The sequence below is a fragment of the Girardinichthys multiradiatus genome, chromosome 11, assembly GCF_021462225.1.
Source record: "Girardinichthys multiradiatus isolate DD_20200921_A chromosome 11, DD_fGirMul_XY1, whole genome shotgun sequence".
Lineage (NCBI taxonomy): Eukaryota > Metazoa > Chordata > Actinopteri > Cyprinodontiformes > Goodeidae > Girardinichthys > Girardinichthys multiradiatus.
In genome coordinates this window covers 1,482,151-1,497,821 of record NC_061804.1, presented here as the reverse complement: position 1 = coordinate 1,497,821, position 15,671 = coordinate 1,482,151, and the positions used below count along the sequence as shown (strand labels likewise).

General features: G+C 45.3%; 1 protein-coding gene across 2 annotated transcripts; it reads right to left on the bottom strand.

The window, feature by feature from the left end:
* Nucleotides 1-1,466: 1,466 nt before the first annotated feature.
* On the bottom strand, nt 1,467-11,782 carry ncbp3 (nuclear cap binding subunit 3). Of its 2 annotated transcripts, none has more exons than XM_047379936.1 (13): nt 11,523-11,782; nt 11,014-11,079; nt 9,955-10,060; nt 9,747-9,872; nt 8,184-8,309; nt 7,995-8,101; nt 7,804-7,912; nt 6,259-6,358; nt 5,435-5,544; nt 5,048-5,354; nt 3,118-3,266; nt 2,861-3,043; nt 1,467-2,400 (listed from the first exon to the last, which is right to left on the bottom strand). In XM_047379936.1, exons 1-13 carry the CDS (start codon nt 11,697-11,699, stop codon nt 2,099-2,101), a joined length of 1,968 nt encoding a protein of 655 aa, XP_047235892.1. In that variant the 5' UTR covers nt 11,700-11,782; the 3' UTR covers nt 1,467-2,098. The 2 variants fall into 2 exon arrangements, with proteins under 2 accessions (XP_047235892.1, XP_047235893.1); XM_047379937.1 differs by lacking the exon at nt 11,523-11,782 and adding an exon at nt 11,167-11,436.
* Nucleotides 11,783-15,671: the final 3,889 nt, after the last annotated feature.

Genomic DNA, 15,671 nt, shown 5'->3' with positions numbered 1-15,671 from the left:
GTCTGGAGAGAGGGACGTCTGGGCGTCTCTGCGGAGTCTGCTGCCCCCGCGACCCGGATAAGCGGAAGACGAGTACAAGTACATTTCAAATAAAGCGTGTTGCTGTCCTTTCAATATGGTGGTTCCTGAAAACAAGATGGAAAGGGATTTGACTCTCGTCCTTCTGCTACAGAGAATATCATGAAACCATCTGAGGAACATCAGGGAGCAGGCATGGGCTGGGACAAAAGCCTGGTTGAGGAAGACGAGGGTACAACTGCTGCTGGGCTGGCCTGTCCATCCCGACAGCAGAGCTTTAGGTGTTTGGAGAAGGATGGCAACCAGACTGAATGAGAAAATCTGACCCGATAGATTTGACTTGTGTGTTTGAAATGATGAAAGAATGGAGAGATGAAGACTGAGTCAAAACATGAAACGCCTTCAGTTCATTACAGAGCCTTAAAAAGTATTCACACCCCTTCAACATTTAGTCCTGGTCCAGTGACAAACCTCCAAGAATTTTATGTGATGGACCAATAGAAGAGAAGAACTGGTTCAAAAAAAGTTTTTACTGATAAAATAATGTCTGGTTAACCCCCCCACCCCCTTTAGTCTTATACCTCTAATCCAGTCCAGCTGGGCATGATTTAATCCAACTGCAGATGTTCTGGTTCTGGCCTCACAGGTTCTTTAGAAAACATTAGAGAACAACCAGCATCATGCAGAAAGGTCAGGGAGGAAGTTCTGCAGACGTTTAAAGCAGGGTTAGGTTCTCCAACGAGCTTTGAACATCTCCCAGAGCTCTGTTCAAATCATCTTCTGAACATGGAAAGAGGATGGAGCACCTGCAGACCTACCAAGACATGGAGGTCTACCTGAGCAATCAGTTTAGGTGGACATCCTGGCCAAGGAGAACAGCCAAGGTACCAGCTATGGTAACTCTGGAGGAGCTGCAGAGGTCCACAGCTCAGGTAAAAGAATCTTTCCACGGGACAACTTCTTGTGTTACGCTCCATCGATGGAGCCAAATCCAGGACAATCCTGGAAGAAAGCCTGGTGTGGAGGTTCACCTTCCAGCAGACGGCAGTCAGAGCTACAACGGATAGTTTCAATCAAATATTCATGTGTTAGAATGGCGTAGTCAAAGTCCAAACCTAAATCCAGCTGAGAATCTGTGGCAAGACCTAAAAACTGATGTTCACAGATGTTCTCCATCCAATCTGACTGGGTTTGAGATGTTTTACAAAGAAGAATTGCAGTAGATTTCTGTAGATGTTCAAAGCTGGTAAAGATAAATCCCGGTCATAATCTACTGTATGGTTGGACCAAGACACCATGCGGAAAAGTGAAGGAGTGTGAATACTTTCTAAAACTCTAAACAGAAGTAAGAGGTTGAATGTCTTTTTCTTTTTCTCTCTGGCTGTAGAACATTAAACCAAAACCCAAAAGAAACCTTGTTTTTGTTGTTTGAGTTAAATTCCTGATTGTTTGGTCAAAACGGACTTTATTCTGCAGGAAGTTTAAACAGCAGCCAAGCATCCGGCCAGGACCGCTTGGTGAGAAACACTGCAAACATGCAGCACTTGGTCCTCAGATTTCATCATTTTAAACTGAACAAAGTGGATCATCAGAGGAAAACTGCTCCAGCAGCAGATTAACCTTCAGTCATTTCATTTTAATGTCACTTGTCAGGATACGGCCACTGTGGACCACATGGAATAAACCAGGAAAACGACCCGTTTCCCAGTTCCAGCAGCTTACTGTTCATGGCACACTGAAGGAAAATGGAAGCTGATCATTCACACACAGAGAGGAAATAAAAAAAATAAAAAGTAAGAAAAGAATCAGAAGTTGCAGTTATCCAACTCTGACAGGAACAGTGGAACGAAATCAATCCCATCATGTTCCTCCGTCCTCTGGTTGAGGCAGCGATGCGGCTCCCGCCGGTCTTGTTGTGGCAGAGAGGAAGCTCCTCCTCAGAGTTCAGCTCCTCAGCAGTAAGAGGAATGACTATTGATGAGAATCAGCTCCATCCTGGCAGCTCAGCCACCAGCAGGAACACAACATGGAGAGGAGCAGACAGCAGGGAATACTCGGCTCCACCTCCTCAATCATCGGATCAGGCGTCTGAGTCGTCGCTGCTGTCGCGGCTGATCTCGATCTGCAGGGACGGCAGGTTGTCCAGCCGGCTCTTCTTCATCTTGTGGCTCCGACACTCCTGTTTCTGTTTAATCATGGCGCCCCACACCTTCTGCAGCGTCGAGTCGTCTTCCTCCTCCTGCTCCTCTACCTCCTCCCCCTCATCAACCCGTCTGCTCCTGCTGCCATCCGGCCGGTCCGAGCGTCCGCTCTTCCTGCGGTCGTGACGTCCAACGCTGCCGTTGTCACCACCACCAGAACCAAGTCTGCTCCACAGAGCGCCTGCAGATACAAACAGGAAGTCAGAGGATCAGACAGAACATGCTTTAGAACGGCACCAACAGGAACTGAACTTTATCAAGCAGAAGCTGAGGAACTAAAACAGGGTTATTATCCCGCTCCGAAGCTCAGGTTAGAACAGGATCAGGTAAACCGGGTCCCTGCTGATTTTTCCCAGAATTCTCAGTCCCTTACATTCAGTTTTTAATCTAGAAAACTAAAGGTCACCAGGATTTCAAGCACATTTCTACAGCAGAAAGAAATTATATACAGAACCTGGAAACAGAAAGAAGGAAGGAAGGATATAAGGAAGGACACAAAGGGATAGAGAAAGGAAATAAGGAAGGATGTGAGGTAGGAAGAAGGATACCAGGAAAGAAATGAATAAAAGAAGGAAGGAGGCTATCTTATAGACAATACGAGGTGGACACAGATAGGGGACGGTGCTGCCTTTTTTCCGTACTGGTTTTCCTGTCTTTGGATGACTTGGGGTAGATTGCTCTGCTGTCCTGGCTGGCCACGCCCAGTCTGCGGTGCACATCACTGATTGGCTCCCTGGCTGGAGGCGTGTCTCTCGGAGAGACAGGGGAAGGGGAGCGTCGTCTGTCCGGAGAGTACCGCCTCTTGCCGAGCCGCTGTCTGACGTCTGCAGACAGAGTCAAAGGTCAGTTTTTCTCACACCAGGAGCAACATCTATAACACCTGGTCCTAGCAGCTCACCTGTCTTCCCACTGCCAGCCACAGGGGAGCGCTGTCTGTGCTGAGAGCCACCCTGTCTCTTCTCCTCCAGCAGCTGCCGGACGTCCGTCACCTTGGGGGGCGACGAGGCCTTGGGCCTGTTCTGTGATCCCGACGCTCCGATCCGGTTCCTGTTTCAGATGAAAACAGCTTCTGATTTATGGAGAAATAAAAATCATCCGACTTCGGACGCCTTGAAATATCACCTTTTTCTGCTCATCTGTATGTTTCTGTGTCTGGTTTGAGGAAAACAAGTCCTGGTGAAAGTTTTAGATACCCTGATCTACAGGAAACTTAATCCATTAAGACCAGTTTGCATCTGGTTCTGAGATCATTGTTCTGTTGGAACATCCAGATGCTGATCTGAGATGAAGATGAAAACCTTACAGGTGCGTTCAGAGCGACCGTGATTTCAGCTAATTTTTCGCTCGCCGGACATTTCGCCAGCAGTTCGTGTGGCTCCACCACATCATCCAATAGGAGGAGCTTCTATCTGCTGCTTGCTGGTTTCAACTCAACATGGAGCTTTATTTATGGAAAGCAGAACAACGCCGCTGGCGTCGACGTCCCTGGGTTCACCAGAGATGGAAGCAGTTTGGAGAGTAACACAAGCTTCTCCAGGAGCAGCGTCTGGATCACGGTCGTTTCCAGCGGTGCTTCCGTCGATCCAGGACCCAGTTAGAGGACCTGCTGTCGCGCGTTGGAGGACGAATCAGCCTCCAGGACACCAACTACAGGCGCCGTATCCCGGCTGCAGAACGCCTGTCCATCTGTCTTTGGTGTCTCAGTTCAATAGATGAACAGCCAAATTGTACTGTCCACATCTTCTAAATATAATAAACATTTTTGTGCCTAAACATTATGGATGAGGACTGGAAAAATACACCAGGTAAGAGCTGATATGACAGCAGAATGTAGCATGGTAGCGTGTTGAATAATTATGTTTTAAGGGCTGATCGGCGACCTAGAAATCAGGCTTGCAGACAGATGCATCTGAAAATTATAAAATATAATTTCCTACATGAACATAGATGTACCCTGAGCAACTGCTGTGAGTTTCATAATTATATGACAACTGGCGTGCTGAAAAGAGAGCTATAGACACGCCACGAATTGACAGAAAGTTCAGATTATTCAACTCCAGCGAAATTCGCTGCGTGTCGATCGCGGATTTCTCTTCGCTTTGCTCTATTCGCCCTAATCGTGCCGCTCGCATCGCATCCTTCGCCTCGCTTCGCTCCTGAATGTGCCTTTACTTCGTTACTCCATACAATCGCAACACTAGCACTGAAACAGCCCACAGAATGATGCTGCCACCACCATGCCTGACAGTGGCACAGAGCTCTTGGGTTTGAAAGCCTCTCTTCTGGCAAACATCATGTCTGTCACTGGGTCCAAACAGCTCCATCTTTGTCTCAACTGACCATCAAACATTTCTCCAGACCACATGTGGCTCGTCCAGGAGGACATCTGCAGATTTCCATCTAGCTTGAATGTGTTGATTTTGGAGCAGGAGTCTCTTTTTGGGTCAGTACCTTCTCAGTCCATGACGATATTCAACTGGTTTTACTGTGGACTGCAACACTGGTGCTCTAACAGTTTCCAGTTCAGGTAGGCTTTCTTGGATCCATGGTGGTTTCTTGGTTGTTCCTGAACCTCCTTCCATTCATCTACGGGGGACAGTTTGGTCAGAACAATGATCTCAAAATAAATGAGGAGCATCTGGAACGGCCTTCCAAAAAACCCGACCTGACCCATCAAAACATGATGGCCTACATGTAGAAGCTGGTGAGAGTGTATGTTTAGCCTGTATGTATAATTCTGAACTTTGGTTACAAGGTGAGAAGCAGCATGGATGAATGCTTAGAGGTGTGAAGAAGCGTGACCAGCTGTGGACTGGTGAGGAGCTCACCGAATGTTCTTTAGGTGACCTTCAATCTCGTCGGCGTACATCGTCATCTTCTTGCTCTTCTTAGGAGACGGGGTGGAGATCATCTTCAGCTCCAGGTCGTAGTCCATCTCGTCGGACTCCGACCACGGAGACGGGGAGCGCTCCGCCCGGCTGCGGAGCCCCGCCCCCAGTGGACGCGAACCGCCGGCCCTTTCTTTGTACTCTACCACCCTGTCATCCGAGTCCATGTCCTCATCAGCCTCGTCCTCCTCTTCATCTTCCTCCTCCTCCTCTTTGATGGGCTCCTCTGGAAGGTTGACCAGGTCAGCTGAGGACGAGAAGCAGGGGATGCTGGGTAAGAGAACAAGCCGTTATGGGGCCTACCGGTTTGTCGGAGGGTGATTTTACCGGAGTGTCGGTGGGTGTACGGCGGAGTGTGTCCCATGCTGTCTCCGATCAGAGGCTTCTTGCTCTTGATGACGTCCCTCTGGATGCGGCGGTTGTGGTACCTCCGCTTCCTGATCACAAACATCAGACCGGAAACAGTGTGTGGTTCAAAACAGAGGAACCAATCAGAATTCCTGCAGGATTTCCACAAAGTCTGGCAGGAAGTAAATAAATCACAACTCATCCTCATCATCAAAGCAGCCTCTTCATCATGTTTGAGGACACAAAGAGAGAAACAAAGCCCTGTGGACTGCTGTGTGTGTGGATGGTTCTGTAGAAATAACTGTGCCTTCTGTAAACAAGGAACATCTGGGAAAACGTCTTGGTTTTCCAAAGTGAGCAGGAAGACTGCTGTTTGGATTTTAACAGGAATTTGGGAAATATTTGACCGTTTATATGGGAATTTCCTTATTACTCCTCCATGTCTCACTTGTATACCACTAACCTGGAAATAGGACCAAACTGGGAATCTGTAACCAGCTGTTGGGAACCAGGTCCAGTTAAAAGGTTTAAACTGGGAGAACTTTTAAAGGAAAAATGAATCTTGGTGCTTTCAGGTACACCTTGTAAACATCTAAGCATGTGCTTTAAATGACCACCCTGACATAAGAAAGACGTTTTATTATTATTTTTGATTGTTGAAATAAAGTCAGGCTGTTTCCTCTCATGTTAACAGACTCTAAGGATCAGAGCAGAGTCTGACTGATGTTTTAGTTGCCATGGAGACATCTGAGCACCTGAAGAAGCTGCCCTGACCATCAAGTTTAACAGTGTGCATCTCTCACCAGGAGTTGCTGAGGATTCCCTTCATGCCTCCATAGTTCGGGTTTCCATACTTCATGTAGTATCTGCTGCGACGAGCTGCTCCCAGCTCCTTCTTATCATCTAAACAGGAAACAAGAAGAACACACCTGAGAACATCATGTCTGCTCCAGTAAGACCAGAACCCTAAACAGAATTCCTTCCGTTTGGTTCTGCACTGTGGCTCGGAGAACCAGTTTTGATTTGAATTGACTTGACTTCTTTATTGTCCTTGTTCCCTGTGTTCACCATGAAATTAGTTAGAAAAACTCCCACCTTTGTGCAGAAAATAATAAATAGCATAAATAAAGCACAATAAATATGTGTAAAAACAATATAACAGTAAAACTAAATACTAAATCTGACAAACACATCCCTCATGTATTGCAGTGTTTCTGAGCCTGCTGGTACGATGCTTCAGAACCTCCACCTTCTATGCCTCCTGCTGCAGGGCCAGACAGGGGCCAGGGTGACATGGATCAGCAATAATCTTCTCCGCTCTCCTTAGCACCCGAGACTCTGCAACGTCCTCCAGAAAGGACAGGGTCAGCCGATGATGCCCTGTGCTCTCTTCCTCCTCCAGTCCATCATCATCTACTTGGGTTTACTGGTGTGCAGCAAAAAATGATTGGCTGAACATCACAAGACCAGTTCCCGAACTTCTTCCCAATATGCTGAATCATCGCCGCCGGAGATAAGGCTCACTTGACAATGACGTTTGAGTGGTGGAGGGGGGGACAGTCATGAGTGTCAAGTGTGAACAGGAAAGGACTCATCACACAGCCCTGAGGCAGATCTCTGCAGAACCAGAACCACCAGCAGAGAAGAGCTGCTCTCCACATCTCCTCCATGCAGAGAGGTTTTCATTACAGTTTATTGACAGGTTGGGTTCTCTTAGGTTGCCCGCAGTAGCAAGTAGCACAGCCAGTCCCTGTTAATGTGGCCCGTCAGTCAGCTGTGTATGATGGTCAATGAAAGGACTTTCCTCTCATTAAATGTTGTTGAGATGTCCAGGTTTCCTGTTTAGGTGTTCGGAGGGAGGACAGCTGGGAGGACAGGTAAAGGTGCTGCAACTGATTTATTTCATCTAGACACTTTGGGTCCAACAAACCAAACTCTGCCCTGTTTACTCTGTTAAATAGTTCAGTCAGCTGTGTAATCCAGTCATTTGAATCCAGTGTTCGGTAGCAGAGACACACCTGAAACATGGTCCTCAGGGATCAGAACCAGTGGCTCCTAACCCGGGTCCTCAGGGATCAGAACCAGTGGCTCCTAACCCGGGTCCTCAGGGATCAGAACCAGTGGCTCCTAACCCGGGTCCTCAGGGATCAGAACCAGTGGCTCCTAACCCGGGTCCTCAAGGATCAGAACCAGTGGCTCCTAACCCGGGTCCTCAAGGATCAGAACCAGTGGCTCCTAACCCGGGTCCTCAGGGTTCTGCATGCTTGCGTCTTTGCTACAGAACACCGGACATGCTCTGCATGTAATATGCAGTGTGTAATATGTGTGTGTGTGTGTGTGTGTGTTACCATAAGTGGCGAAGCGCAGGAGCAGCTTGTTTCCTTTGAAGGGCTTGATGGCGGGTCTCAGTTCGTTCCTCAGGAGAGACGCTCGCTCTGCTTGTGACAGGTCGTCCACCTGACACACACACACACACACACCTGACACACCAAACTGACCACTTCCCGTCCTGACAGATGTTTACCTCTCCAACATTTACCTTTGTCTCAACATTTCTGTCGCCACTCTTCTTCACCTCTTCATCCTCATCCACCTCACCCTCCTCTTCATCATCATCATCATCTTCAGATCCTCGATCCTGATGAGCTGTGGCGTTCAGATAGACCGATTTACCCAGACTGCACAGCAGCATCTGGAAGCACTGACTCAGGTTCTGATCCACACTGACCTTTGCTCGGGTCGTCATGAAGGGTTTCGGACTCCGTCGCTGTGGCAACAGCCTCTGGGTCAGGCATCCGGCTGGTGTTGATCAGAGCTCTCATGCTGGTGTCATCGTCCAGCCAAACCACGTTACCTAGGAAACGGCCGCACAGGTAATCGGGAGTGACTTCACATTCTGGCCCACAACTGTGGATCCAGTAGATCCAGTCAGGAGGTTCTATCCAATCATTATGGGAAGAACTGTCATTAATTTGGGGTGGAACGATACAACCGGAACCATTTTTATAAATATGGAGTTTAAATCATTGTGGATTTTCTGGGATCCAAACAGGGTCTAAATTACACAAGCAGTCCCTTAAACCTGTCAACGGGTGGCGCTGGAGGTCCCAGAACTGGTCACGTCTGGTTAATGAACATCTATTTAGGATACATAGAACCATTTCAACAAACTTCAGTGGAACAATGGGAAGGTCCAAAGAACTCAATGCAGAGCTGGGGAAAATGATTGATTTCAGCGACTTGGGAAAGTCTTCTGGACCATTTGTAAACATCTGCAGATTCCAACAGCAAACGTTCAAACAACCGTAAAGAAGAACAAGTTATTCAGATGGGTCAACAATTTACCGAGGTCTGGAAGGAGATCCAAACTGTCCTCCTCAGATGAAAGGAAACTGGTTCAGATGTTTAGGAACAACCTAGGAAAGACCAGGTCTCAGGTCCACTATGAACTGGGAACACCTGGAAACCCAACAAAACCAGTTTAACTAATGCCCCTTTTCCATTAGAACCTAATCAGCGGGGTTTGTCTCGGGTCAGTTAAATTGAGTACCATCTCAATGTGGATGGGTTCATCAACAGCATGGTGGCCCTGCGGTCTGAAAAAGTGACGTTATGCGAGTAGAGACACAAACACAGCATCAATGGAGGAGCTGCTGCTCTGTGGCAGCTGTCAGACTCTCTGGATCAGTACCAGAAAGAGAGGGAAGCCATGGAGCGGTACCAGCTAGAGGATGTGTGAGGGTAAGCTAACGCTACCTAATGCTAGCCTGCTATAGTGCTCATAAACAAGTCCAGCGTACGATTTAATGGTTAAAGATATTAGTTATTATAATATGCTGTGACTAGTGACTCCGCCCCCTACCCAATCAGTGATCGACGGTCTTCTGACGCCACGATTTCAACACGAGTCGGCTCAGTTGGAACCGCAAGCAAGCAGGTACTAAAAACAGTAATGCTTCCATGTAACCGTCACTAATGGAAAAGCCTAAAAAGCGAGTAGAGCCAAACCGCGCTGGGGACGGAGTAGAGGAAAGGTGGCATGAAAGTGCTGACCTAGAAAGAAGCTCCTGCTCCAAAATCAGACACCTTCAAGCTGGACTGAAATCTGAAGCTGCCCAGAAGGACCAACTGTCTTCTGGGCAGAGTTAGTTACAGTACCACTGATCAAGACCACTTTGAAACATTACAGGGAAGTCTGGATCACAGATAGGACAGACATGGAGCTGTGGTTCTTAATCTCTGCTGTATTTGGACCCAAACACGCCTGGTTCTGACTGTGTTCTAGACTCACAGGCCATGTCATTGATCCACTCGATGTGCGCTGGAGGATACTCCTTAAAATACCCAAAGACATCCTGGGTGCTCATGTCGTCCACGCCGGTCACATAGATCGCCTCCAGTCGCAGTCTGGGGATGGCTGGGCACCACAGAAGAAGACAGTTTAAACAAACAACAGCTAACTGCTGGCACAAAACAGTAAACACTGCACCACCTCACACCTTTCTTCATTGCATCTTTATCCAGGAAGACGTTCCTCTGACCGACATTCTCCTCGCAGCGGAAATGGAAGCGTCTCGCTCGTTTCTCCTTCTTCTCGATCGCCTCCTGGTGAGCAAACAGTGTCGGATCAGAGACGCAGCAGATCATTTCCCAAATCAGCTGCTTCAAAAATATATTCCATCAATCTGACAACAGTGATGTTTCATTTTATCCAATAAAACAAGACAAAAAACTATGGATGGACGATATATCAGTTTTAACATCTGTATCGGAGAAGCAACATCAGCAGCGTGGTCGTTGGGTCACGGTGTCATAAGGTAGGAAAATATTGGGCATGACGCTGGTGGTGTAGGGGTTAAGCACGCAACCATATATAGAGGCTATAGTCCTTGATACAGCTGTCTCTCCCTCTCTCAGCCTTTAGTGCTGAAAAAAAAAAAGGTAGGGAACTATCCAGTAGATAATATCAGTTAATATCGGTTATGGGCCATAAGAACAATATTAGCCCAGATTTCCATATCGGTGCATCTCTCAGAAAAACTCCATTCAGTCTGTCTGTCAGAGTTTAGTCTTTTAATTTCTCTGCCGTTTATTCCAAACAAACTTCACGTTTGTTTCATCAGCAGAAAAAAACTTCTTTCAGTCAAAAGTCCAGAAAGATCATAAAATACAATCACTGAGTTTCAGTAAAACTATGGCTGCACAATATCAACAAAACATGACAATGTGATAATGTTGTTGAATATTATGAAACCAAATTGTCCTCCCGTCTCTCCGGTCCTCTATCTGCCCACAGCTGTCTGAGCTTCAGGAGGTTTGTTATTAAGATGTTTAGCAGCTGTGGACAACCAGAGTCCATCAAAGAGCACAGAGAGATTATTTGACCAGCAGAGTTTAATGCTTAACACCTGAAACGTTACATCTCATCATCCAAGCATCTTGTGCTACTAATGACTGGAACTCTGCATATTGTAGAAAACACACATCCTGTCCTTCCAGACATCAGTGAGCCAAACTTCTCTAGGAGGAGAAATGTTTGGATCCAGGTGTGTTTTTACCTTTGAATTAACATCAATCCCAGTGATGAAGGCTCCAGCCTTGTTCTCATACCTCCGGCTGGTGTCCTGGAAAACAAAGAGAAGATATAGCAGGAGTTTTACTTGAACTTTGGGGTCAGGATGTTCAGCTGCAGGCCTCAGGTTGGGTTCCACCTGCAGGATGAGAACTGCTGCCGCTCGTCAGGTTGTGAGGAGAAAACACCAAACTGATGAGGGAACCCTGCGGGTAGAACCTGCTCACAGGAGCAGAGGAGCAGATATATATTCCAGGTCTGGGATTTAAAATTTAACTTCTGAGCTTTTTCCTACATTCTGCCCGTTTTTTTCCAGTAAAACCGTTCATTTGGAAAACGAGCAAAAAACAGTTTGCAACAAATTCAAGGAGCCGCCTGGTTAGAATCTCACTGCCTCGAGGACCGAACCCCGCATGCGGCTTCTCCACACAGATCCGGCGGCTGCAGCTAACTCCAGCCCCCGGGCTGCCTGCGGCCTACAGCCCGGACACTCACCGGCAGCAGCTCCTTCAGGGAGCGGTTAACCGACACATTCTCCGCCTCCACCTCGCCCTCCTCCACCTCCATCGGTTCGGCCTCCCGTCCATCTCTGTCCGAGTCGGAGTCCGACTCCGAGCGCTCGGAGCCGCAGTCGGATTTCACCGAGACCCGTAAGCTGCGCACCGCCGCCATGAAGCTAACTGCAGCGGACAACAGGTAGAGGGTGCTGCGCTGAGATCCGTAACCCGGTAATTCTTTGCCTTCTTCTTCTTGGCTTTGTGTTCGGCAAAAATCATATGGTGCACATTACCGCCGCCTGTTGGTATGAAGTCAGTCAGTCATTTTCTCCCGTTTTCGCCATAGTGGAATCTGGTGCCTATCTCCAGCAGTCTATGGGCGGGAGGCTGGGTTCACCCTGGACAGGTAGTATGGAGTTTGGGTTTAAAATCATATCCTATTAATCAATGCTGTTTCCCTGTAAAACCTAATTAGAATTTGAATAATTTTATTTCCTGGTTCGTTTTGTGGCATATTTGTTGCAATAAATGCTTATTTAATCTTTCTAAATTCTTAATTATTTAGGTGCTCTTCGTCTGTGGCGTCATAGTGGTGGAGGTATGATCTGTCGCACCCTAGCGTATTTAGTTAGTTAATTGATGGAGTCCGTTCTTATACAGGTTAATCTCAAGACATTTAGTCAAAAAATGCATTTCATTTCAGTAATCTAATAAGTGATATTCATGTTATATAGATTGATACATTTCATAAATTCAATAGTTTATTTCGGGTAAATTTGATAAAACTGGCTTACAGCTCCTCAAACTCTTGAATGGACTTTGCTAGAAAACCATCTCAAGGCTGCAGTCAACCCTGTTCCCTGTCTACATTTTTTTTACCACGCTTTTTCCTTCCACTCAATTTTCCATTAACAAGCTTGCATACAGCCCTCTATTGACAGCGAAACTCTTTTGCAATGACCATTTGTGGCTTACCCTGTTGTGGAGGGGTGGTCAGTGGCTGTCTGGTGGATATAGGTCAAGGGTCAGCAACGTTTGCCATCCATAGAGCTATTTCTATCTCGTCACTTGACAAATTAATTTTGTACAGAGCTACAAGGTTACACCATCCTTTGAAAAAAATAAAACTTTTACAATAACAGAATGAATGCATTTTTTTGAATTCTATATTTATGCAAACTCAAAAATCACAGTTTGTGATTTAAGAAGGAAAATGTTAATTGCATCTACCTTAAAACATAGAAAACTGCCTAAACAAGTCATTGTCAGTACTTTTGCATTTTAGCTTTTGTATTAATAATTTTAGACCATACCAATGTCCTAAAATGTAAAGGCTAAATTGATGTGTATGAATGTGTGGTTTTTATGAAAAGCTTTGATCCTCAATGGAAGTATTTAAATGTATTCTTATATCTGATCTGTTCTGTAACCCTCTGTGGTCCATTGGACACTACTGTTGTATAAAAAGACACTTCACCAAGCTAGAACAGCTTATTTCTCATCATTAATAGAAGAGAACAAAAATAATCCTAGGTTTCTCTTTAGTACAGTTGCTAAACTTACACAGAGTCATAGCTCTGTTGAGCCATCTATTCCCTTAGCTCTTAGCAGTCATGACTTTATGGGATTCTTCTTAAATAAAATGGATTCTATTAAAAAGAAAATCTTTGACATACTCCTGAAGATGATTACTTCATCCTCAGTGAGACAACATTGGAAATAACTGCAGAACCTGATTTGTGTTTGGACTGTTCTGATCCAGTGGAGCTTCCTGAGTTATCAGAAATATTAGCTTCATCTAAACCTTCAACTTGTATGTTAGACCCAATCCCAACCAAATTATTTAAGGAAGTGTTCCCTCTGATTACCAGCCCCATTTTAGATATGATTAATCTATCTTTAGTAAATGGATCAGAACCACAGGCTTTTAAGTTAGCTGTAATTAAACCTTTACTTAAGAAACCTTCACTTGATCGAGATGATTTAATAAATTACAGACCTATATCCAATCTTCCATTCTTATCTAAAATTCTTGAGAAAATAGTTGCTAATCAAATGTGTGAACATTTATACAGCAATGACCTGTTTGAAGAGTTTCAGTCAGGTTTCAGAGCTCATCATAGCACTGAAACAGCTCTGCTGAAAGTCACTAATGATATTCTTATGGCCTCAGATAATGGACTTGTGTCTGTTCTGGTTCTGTTAGATCTCAGTGCTGCATTTGATCCAGTCGACCATAATATTCTCTTAGAAAGGCTGAAATATGCTGTAGGGATCAGGGGAACAGCACTAGGCTGGTTTAAATCTTATCTGTCTGACAGATTCCAGTTTGTTCATGTAAATGATAAATCATCTTTAAACTCCAGGGTTAATTGTGGAGTACCACAGGGTTCAGTACTTGGGCCAATTCTCTTTACTATATATATGCTTCCAATAGGTCAAATTATCAGGCAGCATAGGATAAATTTTCACTGTTACGCTGATGATACTCAGCTTTACTTATCCATAAATCCTGATGAACCCAACCAGTTAGATAGACTACAAGCATGTCTTGAAGATATAAAAACTTGGATGACTTTAAATTTTCTGCTTCTAAATTCAGACAAGACAAAAGTTGTTGTCTTTCCTTCTTTCATCTCCAGAACATTGCCAAAATTAGAAATATCCTGTCCAGGAGTGATGCTGAAAAACTAGTCCATGCATTTGTTACTTCAAGGCTGGACTATTGTAATTCTTTACTATCAGGATGTCCACAAAATGCAGTTAAAAGCCTTCAGCTGATTCAAAATGCTGCAGCAAGAGTTCTGATGAAAATTAAAAAGAGAGATCATATTTCTCCTATTTTAGCTTCCCTTCATTGGCTCCCTGTTAAATCCAGAATAGAATTTAAAATTCTCCTCCTCACATATAAAGCCCTTAATGATCTAGCTCCATCATACATCAGAGATCTGATTGGTCCATATGTTCCTAACAGAGGACTTTGTTCTCAGACTGCAGGTTTACTGGTGGTTCCTAGAGTCTCTAGAAGTAGAATGGGAGGCAGATCCTTTAGTTATCAGGCTCCTCTCCTGTGGAACCAGCTCCCAGTTTTAGTCCGTGAGGCAGACACCCTGTCTACTTTTAAGGCTAGGCTTAAAACTTTCCTTTTTGATAAAGCTTATAGTTAGAGTGGCTTAGTTTGTCCTGAGCTATCTCTGTAGTTATGCTGCTATAGGCTTAGACTGCTGGAGGACATAATGACCACTTTCACCCTCTTCGCTACATTCTCACACTACTTTCCAATTTTGTATTATTTGCTGTTATTTCAGTTTTTAACCTGGTTCTCTCTTTTCTCTTCCTAGAAGCTACATCTGGCCTGGCTCTGTGTCTACCTGTGACACCTTTCTGGAGAGGGGAATCGTCCGAGCTTCTGCTGACAACAACTTAATGCTCACCCTCTACAGATGATCCACATGGACCTGTCTTTTAGTGTTTAACCCTTTCTCTCTCCTAGACATGGATACTGACTGAGCTTCTACTGTGACTAACTCTATGTTCTCTCTTTCAGACTCTAACCTTGAAAACTGGATCAGAGTTTATCTGTTCTTTCTTTCTAGATGAAAGGACTAAAGGAGCTACATCCATTAACATTTACTTTTCCTTCCCATAGAAAGTACTCCTGGATCAGTGCTTCTTTGTTCTCTTTGTGTCTCTGCTCTGTTCTCTCAAACCTCCAGTCGGTCGTGGCAGACGGCCGCTCACACTGAGCCTGGTTCTGCTGGAGGTTTCTTCCTGTTAAAAGGGAGTTTTTCCTCTCCACTGTCGCTACATGCATGCTCAGTATGAGGGATTGCTGCAAAGTCAACACCAGTGACTGTCCACTGTCTCTACATGCTCATCCAGGAGGAGTGAATGCTGCAAGTCACTGACTGGATGCAATCTGCTGGGTTTCCTTAGATAGAAAAACTTTTTATCCAGTTTGAATAAATAACTGAATCTGACTGAACTGTTCAATGATTACGATTAATTGGAATGTATGAACTTGACTGTTGTGAAGAACCTTGAGACGACATGTGTTGTGAATTGGCGCTATATAAATAAACTGAACTGAATTGAGTTGAAGAAATGCTCCTTTAAAATATGCCATGAATTCATCAACATATTTTTC